At 46.3% G+C, this 10,383-nt stretch overlaps 2 protein-coding genes across 2 annotated transcripts; both read right to left on the bottom strand.

Moving 5' to 3' along the window:
• Positions 1 to 1,380: 1,380 nt before the first annotated feature.
• LOC123064946 (receptor-like protein 7) lies at positions 1,381 to 3,902 on the bottom strand. The gene has a single exon (XM_044488333.1). The coding sequence runs from the start codon at positions 3,487 to 3,489 to the stop codon at positions 2,284 to 2,286; it is 1,206 nt and encodes a 401-aa protein (XP_044344268.1). The 5' UTR covers positions 3,490 to 3,902; the 3' UTR covers positions 1,381 to 2,283.
• Positions 3,903 to 8,100: 4,198 nt separating this feature from the next.
• Positions 8,101 to 9,938, bottom strand: LOC123064947 (7-deoxyloganetin glucosyltransferase). The gene is made up of 2 exons (XM_044488334.1): positions 9,318 to 9,938; positions 8,101 to 9,218 (listed from the first exon to the last, which is right to left on the bottom strand). The coding sequence occupies exons 1-2, from the start codon at positions 9,838 to 9,840 to the stop codon at positions 8,245 to 8,247; spliced, it is 1,497 nt and encodes a 498-aa protein (XP_044344269.1). The 5' UTR covers positions 9,841 to 9,938; the 3' UTR covers positions 8,101 to 8,244.
• Between the last annotated feature and the right edge of the window lie 445 nt (positions 9,939 to 10,383).

Consider the following 10,383-nt stretch of genomic DNA (forward strand, 5'->3'; position numbering starts at 1 on the left):
CCCTTTGAAAGTGATGGTAACAGTATCTTGATAAAATCCTGATCTTGAATCTGTCTCATGTCCTAGAACTTGTCCCTCGTCACTGACATTTTCCATCATCGCTTTCAGTTTATGAAACCATCCTTTTGGTAGGTTTCCAGAGAAGTTGTTGGAGGCCAAATCAAGTATTTGCAAACTTGAGAAGTATTTGTTGATTGTACAGTCACCTTTAATATCCCATATTGAACCATTGAGTTGGTTGGATCTTAATACTAGAACTCGAAGCTGTGGAAGAACACCCAACCAAGATGGGAAAGAACCGAGAATCTGATTGTTTCCAACATCAAGAAGCTCTAGGTCTTGACAATTTGATAGTGATCTTGGTATTTTACCTTCAATTTGGTTTCCATTCAAATCTATTGTTTGAAACTTACATCCTTCTCTAATATCTTTAGGTAGCATTCCTTGGAATTGATTTTCTCTCAGTTTCAATATTTTCAGATTTCCGCTTCCTATCAGACACGATGGGATCAAACCACGAAAATTGTTGTATGATAAGTCCATGACACTTAATTTGCTGGCACTACAAATGGAGGATGACACATGGCCATTTAATTTATTGTTGGACAAATTGAGGTACGTGACGTTTTTTACATATTTTCCAAAGTCAGGTAATATGGAAGAGAAGTTATTGTTCGAGTAATCCAACACAACCTTTATGTATGATGAGATGAATACCGATGAGAGGTGTAATATTATTGGTATTGGTATGCTTCCTTCAAGTCTATTATAACTAAGATCGAGGGTGAATAAATATGGCATATCAACAAGAAAAGGAGATCTCTCCAAACTAGTAAACATGTTATGAGAGAGGTTCAATATTTGAAGCTGGTCCTTCCAATTCTCCCATACCCAACTTGGTATAAACCCATGAATTTGATTATTCGAAAGGTCGAGATATTCAACTCTATCTAGATATGTCAGTGCTCGAGGAATTTTGGTGAGGTTGCAAGATGCAAGTTCTAAGTCGTTGATGTTTGGGAGAGAGGTTACTATGTTGTCTTCTTCGTCCACAATTGATAACAAGTTGTTAGACAAACGCAGCGAACTAAGGCTCTTCAACCTCCAAAAAGAGCTAAGTGTAATTGTGCTTGTGAATCTATTTGAGTCAAGATGGAGATATTTGAGGTGATTAAGATGAAAGAATGATTTGGGTATTGCACCCGTGAGCTCATTTTGGTCTAAGTGAATATAACGCAAGGGTGAATACAGTGGGGCAGGAATGTCTTCCAGAGCACCGGAAAGTTGGTTTGAACTTAGAGTAAGTGATTTCAGTGCTGGAAGAGCAAACAAAGATTTTGGGATTTGACCTGCACGAAAATGGTAGGTACTATTAGTCAAAATATAATACCAATGCATATTTGAAGCTGAAAGAATATTTCCCATTAATAGTTATATTTCTGCGAACATCAGAGAAATTCACAACTTATCAAACATTGCAAAACATATTGTGTACTGAAATATTTTACCTTTTCACTAAATACATGCACTAATATAATTGTTTTAGGTAGTCCACATAATGACTATTTTTCTTTTCAAGTTAGACTTCGATATGTCTTGTGGTGTATTTCTAGGTACCATACTAGATTTATTTTTTCTTGAAATATGTACAAGCATGCTTATCATAAATTCATAGAAGAAAGAGCGATATGCCCATCCACCGATTACACCAAGGGATTTCTCCCAAGTCCACCTGAATTACATAGGGATTACTCACTATTAGCCTACCTAGTTAGCTCCACTACGAAGTTCACCAAATCCCCTCTAAATAACCCAGCTACTATCCACAGCTTGCACTCCTCCAAGACCCTATGCATGACGTGTCTAACTGAGAGAGAAGCCTGGTTAAAGACAATATTGTTCCCGTGCTTCCAAATTTCCCACATCACCAATAATGCTAGAGTTGAATCCTTCAAATATTTCCAATCATTGGTTTTAGTAATGAAATAAAAGAACTTTCTCTTATCAAAGTATAAATTATAGATGCAACAAGTGTATCAACTGTGTTGTCATTCGATTTTAGGCAGGAAGAGAAACAAGCATTAGTTAGGATCTCACCAGAAAGGTTGCAGCCCCCAAGATTCAAATCTTCAAGTTGGACCAAGTTCCCAACTGTTGAGGGAATTGAACCAGAGAAGTTGCAATCTGAGAGGTCCAATACTGTCAAATTCGCAAGACTGCCAATCTGGAAAGGTATTGTCCCAAGGAAATTGCAATTCCAAATTATCAAACCTTCCAAACTTGCTAGATTGCCAATCCAAGAGGGCACTGATTGAGAGAAATCATAGCCATATATAGCATCAAGTATGTCAATTGTGTAAGATTGCCTATCCAAGATAGTATTGTATTCTCCATTTCTCCTCCATAAAGTTGCAGTTCATTCAATGATGAAAGATTATGTACTATCAAAGAGAGCTCCATGGAAACTTCTGAAGTGCTTAGACCCAAATTCTTCAAAGACTTGAGATTTGTAAGAGACGACCGTATATCACAAGACAAAGTGGTCCCTGCTAGATTTAACACCTCCAGGTTATTTCCAACTGGGAAATCTGGTAAGCACACAGAAAGTTTAGGGCTCTCAGATAAATCTATCACCCTCAAACTTTTCATCAGGATAATTTTTGTTGGAAATTGCCCTCTAAAAGAACATCCTGATATATCAAGAATTCTCAAGGAAGAAAATTCAACAAAGAATTCAGGAACTTTGCCAGTGAGCCTCTCATTGTTTCTGAGATTGATAATCGTTAGGGAACGAAGCCTCGAGAAAGAATGATGGATAGGGCCAGACATACCGCACAGAAACAAGCTAAGAATTTGCAGCTGAGGAACAGAGTCCGCCAGAACAATGGACCAATTTGATCCGCTGGTGGAGATGTCTACTGCATCAAGCCGGAGCTCCCTCAGATAGCTTAGATTTGCCATGAAGGTCTGGAAGTTTGGCTCTTGTAGATATAAGTCAAAATTATCAGAAAAATCAAGAGTGGCAAGGTTCTTGAGGCGGGCAATTCCAACAGGAAACTGGCCGAAAAAACTGGTAGAGGAGAAGTTGAGATGAATGATATTTGGGAGCTGCTCGAACCCGTGAGTTGGGAGGGTGGCAGTGCCGAAGTCATTGTGTGCAAGGCTGAGGTTCCTCAGAGATGTGAGGTTGAAGATTGCAGGGTGAAGATGACGGCTCATCAAGTTAAACCCACCAAGGTCTAGGGAAATGACTCTCCCAGAGTCCCTGTCACAGGTGACGCCCTCCCAATGGCAGCAGTCACTTCCAGCTCGCCATGAAGCCAACTTTGCATCGACGTCGATGAAGGATTGCTTTAGCTGGAGCAGGGAAGAAGCTTGATCAGGGTGGCAAAGGACAGCGGTGTTATGCTTGGCTGCAACAACTATGGAGGAGGAGCATATGAGGAGGAGCAGGAGGACATGGAGGTGGTGTTGCTTAGTTGGAGTCATTCTGCAAGTGGCTTGCAATAGGTTGATGCTTGCTCAACGGCGTACAACATCTATTTATAGGGGCGTTTGTAGATATTTTTAGGCATGCAAATTTGTGTACAACTTTTATCCTACTACATGTTGGCTAAGGCGAGATGCATGGTCGAATCCATGGCTGTCGGTGTGCAGACTGCAGTACAGTTTCTGCTGTTGTAATTGGACCACCTTGCTTTGTAAGAGGATTTTTTTTCGCCACCTTGTATCACTTCGGTCGTTTTTGCTTTATTATAAAGCAAGGTGAATGCCTATTTCGAAAGCAGTGAAAAAGCCATCACCTAGCCGCCTGATTGGGAGTATTTAATTTGCTTGTGCAGTTATGCTTGAGCCGATGTTATGATCCGTGCGTAGAAACAGGAGTCACACAACAAGTGCATGGTTGATATCTAACACGCAACATGTCAACTAAGCTTGCCATCCCCGTGTCACTAAAATTGTCTCGAAAATGTTCGATTTGTCATGGTCAAATCTTGAACGTTCCACATTTATCATTTTCGAGAAAGAATGCCTCACTAAACTGCAAGGCAGAGAAGAACTATTGGCTTCGTGCCTGCCAACTGGAACGTGGATCGTACTACTACTTTGTGCAGAGGAGCAAATGATGGACGCGTGTCGCGCCAAAGCAACGACCCCTGGGTCTGCAGCCGAAGACGCCAGCCACGTACGCGGTTCCGCCGTGTAATTGGACCGGCTCGGCGCCTCGTGTGTTACTCGCAGAGCCGTGGTTGGCGGTCGATGTCCTTGTAGACCAGGGCCGTGGAGCATTGGCCAAGCCCTCCTGCCGCGGTACACTGTGAAGTCGGAAGTGTGCATGCATGTAAAAGTGACTGTCCAACTGCCTGCTGTGTGTCGTTTAGGAAGCTTGGAAGTCGGAACAACAATGATGAAAGTAGACGCGCGTGTACATTTCACGGGTCACGGTCGACCAATCGTCAAGTGCTGTCCAAAATCCTCAAGTACACGGCTGACAATGGTGGACGAGGCCACGCGGTTCCGTAGCGGCCTTGTCAGGGCCTCGCGACCAGCTTGACCGACACACGCGAAGACGGGGATGAATCAGCGGCGGCAGAGACTGTTAACTACCCTAGTGTTTTGCATTATTTTCGCTTCTTTTTGAGTTCGAAATGCAGAGCATTTGTCGTGTAAATATGAGTTATTTTCCCAAAACCACCACATTTGGGGTTAGGGTAACAACTTAATACTACATTTGAGGTAGGACACAAGAAACCATCATTTTTGTGCCTAACGAATAACACAGAGCACTGATAGTCGGATAACCTCTCGAAAACAGCCAAACTGACCGGTTGGGTCCACTTGTAAGGCTGACGTGGCATGCCTACGTGGAAATTTTGCTGACTTGGATGAGGATCCCACATGTCATCCACACATTGCCTTCTTCCTCCCCATCTCTTCAACAGGTCACGCAGAGCATGGGAGCGGTAGGGAAGGTGGAGAGGAGCTCGCCGGCGGCGGCTAGGAGTTGTGCAGGTCACCACACCCCCGTAAGAGAAAAAGAAGGCCAACACGCTCTGGTGGTGGAGAAGTGCTCGTTCGCGTCGCCCGCCTTACTTGGCTGGAAGAGAAAAAAGGAGGGGAGGCGCATGGCGGCGGCGCTCCAATTGCTGGACGGCGGCGGCGGATGGTGTTGGCGGCGTGGAGCTCCACGACGGCGGAGGAAGACGCCAGCGGCGCTCGTGACTGGGAGCAACGAGCCGGGGTCGCACGGCGGAGGGAGCGCACGATGCGGGCGCGGAGCAGGCCGCACGACCTGCTGCCGATGGTGCTCCCGCTCGATGCCTTCGTGCCTCCTCCCTTCGTTCCCTGCCGCGGCGCCATTGACAGCGAAGTAAGGATTTGAGGCACCTCCGTCTTGCTGTCTGCGCTGAGCGGGGCCGCAAGCAGAGCTCTGGCGAGATCCCGCGTCGGCCATGTCCTCGTCCACCTCCGACAGTCACTACTTCCACGACGCGGCCCGTAGATGGGAGCTGGTCTCCCGGCTCGACGGCCTGGGTAGGCGTTGTCGCTGTGCACGTCCTCTATGGTGGCGGCGCCGGTGATGGCCGTGGTTCAGCGCCCACAACGTGTTCGGTTAAATGCCGATAGAGAAAAGGAGAAAGAAATAAAAGAGAAAAGTTGAAAAAAAATAAACACTTGAGTCATTGACATGCGGGACACTCGTCCAAGTCAGCAAAATTTCCACGTAGGCATGCCATGTCAGCCTTACAGGTGGACCCAACCGGTCAGTTTGGCTGTTTTCGCGAGATTATCCGACTATCAGTGCTCTGTGTTATTCGTTAGGCACAAAAATGATGGTTTTTTGTGCCCTGCCTCATATGTGGTATCAAGTTGTTACCCTAACCCCAAATGTGGTGATTTTGGGTAAATAACTCGTAAATATGAGTTATTTACCCAAAACCACCACATTTGAGGCTAGGGTAAATATGGAGTGTGCATCGTACTATATATCTTGCATACTGTTGAACACGGAGTCAGGTTCATGCTTAATTAGTTCTATCGTGGCATGGCATCTACGTACACATCACCATTGCAAATATATACGTCAATACAAGTAAACAGGGCACGAAGCGTGTGTCGTGGATATAATTCTGAGAATAAGTATAGGGGTATGAACGTAGAGGGGTACAGCCTACGGAAGATGCATAGGCTGTACACACAAGGAATTATACATGTTCGGCCCCTCAACGGTGGAGGTAACACCTTACTTCCTGTTGAGGTTTTTCTCTTGCTTATAAGATGATTGCAATATGACGGGAACCCTCAGCCCCAGCCATGGCTTACATATATAGAGTCTGCCAACACGAGGGGGCCATCTATGTTAGTGGAGTTAAAAAATTGCTGGTTGTTTTTTTTTTTTTTTTTTGAGGATAATTGCTGGTTGGTATACATGCGTACTTCAAAACTGCCTGGCGCAAGCATAGCCAGCGGGCCGCTGGGTATACCTTGGGCTTGCAGTTGCCGTCGCCGAGGAGCGCTTCCATGATCTCCACCGCCTCGCCCTCCGGGCCGCCGAAGCTGTCGAGGATGACGGCCGATGCGCTGGCCGCACACTCCGTCTCCAAACATGATCATGTATTAAAAAAAAAGAAGACTAAAAAAATGTATTAAAAAAATAGTGAAAACAATTGATCATGTATATGAAAATGTTAATCAAGCATTTGAAAAAATATTGAACAAGTATTTGAAAAATATTAAATGTGTTTACAAATTTGTTTTACCATGTGTTCATAAAATCTTAATATTGTATTTAAAATGTTGACCAAGCATTTGAAAAAGGTTGACCATGCATTAGAAAATGTTAATCTTGTATTAAAAAATATTAATAAAGTATTTGAAAAAGTTTGACCATATATTAAAAAATTGTAACCTTGTATTTGAATAATTTTAATCAAGCATTTGAAAAAATATTAAAAATATTTATAGAAAAATGGTGACCATGTATTAAAAAGATTAAGTTTTATTGGATTTTTTAACATTTATTAGAAAATTATTGTTAACATATACGTACAAAAAATATAGAATGAAAACAAGAAAAAGAAAGGAAACGAAAAAGAAACAAAAGAAACCAAAGAAAAAAATAAAAAGAAAGAAAAATGCAGAAAGAATGAAAAAAATGGAGAGGAAAAAGAAAAGAAAACAAAAAAAAATCCCTGAGAAAACCGGACCGACTCGCTTCAGGTAGGTCGCGCTCTTTTACTTATCACAAACAGTAGGCTGGCAGGGTGGCTAGCAGCGCTAGCTATAGTCTCGTGGTGGGGGCGTGGTACGCCAAACAATAATGCTACCCGTACAGGATTATACAGGCTTTTATAGGTTGACTTGAAAATAATGTGACGTGGAAGTTTGTGATTGGATTTAATTGTCAAAGTAGGCCCCACCTCCTGAAAATCAGGAGGGAGGGGGGCAGTGTTTAGTTTGTTGGAAGGTCCTCGTACGGGCCTGTAGGTGCCCGTACGTTTAGCATTTTTGGTACGCCAAAAAGTAGTTGGAGATACAGGATCCAGTCATCATCCTGGACCTGTTCATACCTTGGGTCGGGTTAGTTTGTGGGTTGGGCTTTCAAAAGCCTTATATGAAAGTGCTTAGCCTGGCCCTAGCCTGGCCGATGGCCTAGAAAATTGTATTTCTATTTTTCCATCTTCTTAAAAAAAATGCACTTCAAAAATTAAATAAATGATTTTCGGGATAAAATAAAATAAATAAAATACAAAGGTCACAGTTTTGGGCTTTCTACCAGGTCTGCACACGTAGCAGCTCCTTGAAAATTCCAAAAAAGAAGATCGTTACATCTTTATATGGGAAAAGAAAATGTCTCTTCTTTTTTTATTTGCACGAACCTAATCCTACAGTGAATTGCTTAGACCTCAGTGAAATATGAAAACCGCTCTGTCTAAAGTATTGCATGAATCTAATTAATGTGAACGGCAATACGGAACGGGAACAAAGCTATGCAGAAATGAGGCGAATTCGCCCTATCCACAGATTCAAAATCGTGTAAGCCAGCAAACCACGTTTGATATGATCTAGTTAAATGTCCATCAAAATGTGCTTATTTTGTTTGCAGTCGCTTGAAAACAAACCAATCCAAATTGAAATATATGGTTGCAGTTTACAAACAGAGGTCACTGATAACTGTCGTTTAAGGGACACATTTCATAAAATATGGTAATTTTGCAGCACAAACGTTTGGTTTCCCATGGATTAATCCCGCGCGACACCGTGTGCGTCGTCGCCGTTCTTGGGCAGGAGTACATCCCGGACCAACTCGTCGAAATTGCGGTGGGACGAACCGCCGGGCTTGGCCGCCATGATGGCCTTCTCCTGCCACTCCATCGCCCTCTTCCTCATCTGCTTGCCCTTCTCCCCGTCCATGAGCTCCGCGATGAGGCCCGTGACGGCATCGCGCTGGACGTTGTTGTCGATCTCCATGCCGACGCCCCACTCTTTGCACTGGTACCTGCAGTTGGTCTGTTGGTCGCCGAAGAAGGGCCAACTGATGACGGGCACGCCGCCGCACATGCTCTCCAGTGTCGAGTTCCAGCCACTGTGCGTCAGGAACGCGCCCACCGCCGGATGGTTCAGCACCTCCTGCTGCGGGCACCAGGAGGCCATGAGCCTGCGCCCCGCCGTCTCCGTCAGGAACTCCGGGGGAAGCACCGCGGAGTCGCCCCTCACGAGGTCGGGGCGAATGACCCATACGAAGTGCTGGCCGCTGTTGGCTAGCCCCCACGCGAACTCCACCAGCTGCTCGCTGGTCATGACGACGATGCTCCCGAAGTTGACGTACACGACGGAGGCGGGCTCCTTGCCTTGGAGCCACTGGAGGCACTCCTCCTGCTCCTTCCACAGGCTGAGGCTACTGATGGTACTGCTCGTGGAGCGCGGCGCGAGCAGACTCAGCGGGCCGACCGTGTACACCTTGGGCTTGCCGTTGCCGTCACCGAGAAGCGGTTCCATGGCCTCCACCGCCTCGCCCTCTAGATCGCCGAAGCTGTTGAGGATCACGGCCGTTGCGCCGGCTGCGCGCTCTGTCTCCTTGATGGCGTAACGCACCATGAACTCATCTGGGTCCGTGCTGCGTATGAAGGTCGGGAAGTCCCTGAGCCTCATGCTCCTCAGGCCCGGGACGTCTTCCACCGGCATGTCAAGGTATCCATCCGTCAACTGTTTCATATCTACGGCCCATGCATGCAGGTAAAGAGATGGTATTATTGCCAGAGCAGATAGGTCCACAGATAGCCAACAATGTGTGTTCGATCGATACATGTACGTACCTTTAAGTGGGGCGATGCCGCGGTCAATGAGGAGGCGGTAATGTCGGTACCCGAGGTAGCTGATGGTGCTGGCCGTCCAGAGCTGGACGTAGGGGAGGCCAAGCTCCTTGGCCGCGTCCATGGAGAAGCCCATGATGAGGTCGGAGACGACGCAGGTGACGGGAGGGCGGTCCCTCGCCGCGTTGAGCTCGGCGAGGAGGCGGCGGAAGGGCCCGAGGCAGGTCTCCGTGGTGGACTTGCATAGCGACGGGATGTCCTGCGTGACATCGTCATCTTCGCCGCTGGACGGCGCCTGCATGCCGTCCGGGATGGTGGCGAAGCGGAAGCCCGCGGCGCCGGCCATGGCGGCTGCGCCACGCGTCCGGACGAGGCGGGCGTGGTTGTACTCGGAGTTGACGAAGGTAACGTGGAAGCCGCGAGCGTGAAGCAGCTTGGCGACGTTGAGCATGGGGGCGATGTGGCCCTGCGCCGGGTACGGCAGGCACACGGCGTGGGGTTGGGGTGGCATTGTCTCCGCGGCCATTGACGATCCTTTTCTCCGAAATGGCAAAAGGGCTGTGGGATTCGTATTCTTCTTTTGTGTAGACTGTAGAGTATTCCTTGATTTGGTTGGTGCAAATCAAATCGTGCTGGATATGGATATGGATACTGTGGACACGGAGTATTTATAAGCTAGCGAGCACGGCCTCATCGACCAGCCACGGCGAACGCGCGCCTGTGGTACCAACGACGCAAGCGATTACGTCCCTCTTGGTCGCGTGCATGCTGACAATTACTTCTTGGTTTGGTCCAACTTGAAGGGGTGATAGCAGCCGGGCCGGATTTTTAATTTAGAGGTAATAGCACCAGCAGTCCTGGAACTTGTCCAGGATGTGATGATCTAGTTCAAAACTTACAAAAGCAAACTATTGCATCCCACAACTTGCATTTAATGTGCAAATTTGGTCCTAGCCAATCAGACGATGACAAATGGAGCCTAGTCAGCAGAGCCGGTCAGCGCAACACATTTTGCAATTACCCCTGGACTTAGCACTAATGAACCCGCACTACACAATTATTCAGGTAA

Source organism: Triticum aestivum, chromosome 3B (assembly GCF_018294505.1).
Source record: "Triticum aestivum cultivar Chinese Spring chromosome 3B, IWGSC CS RefSeq v2.1, whole genome shotgun sequence".
Taxonomy (NCBI): domain Eukaryota; kingdom Viridiplantae; phylum Streptophyta; class Magnoliopsida; order Poales; family Poaceae; genus Triticum; species Triticum aestivum.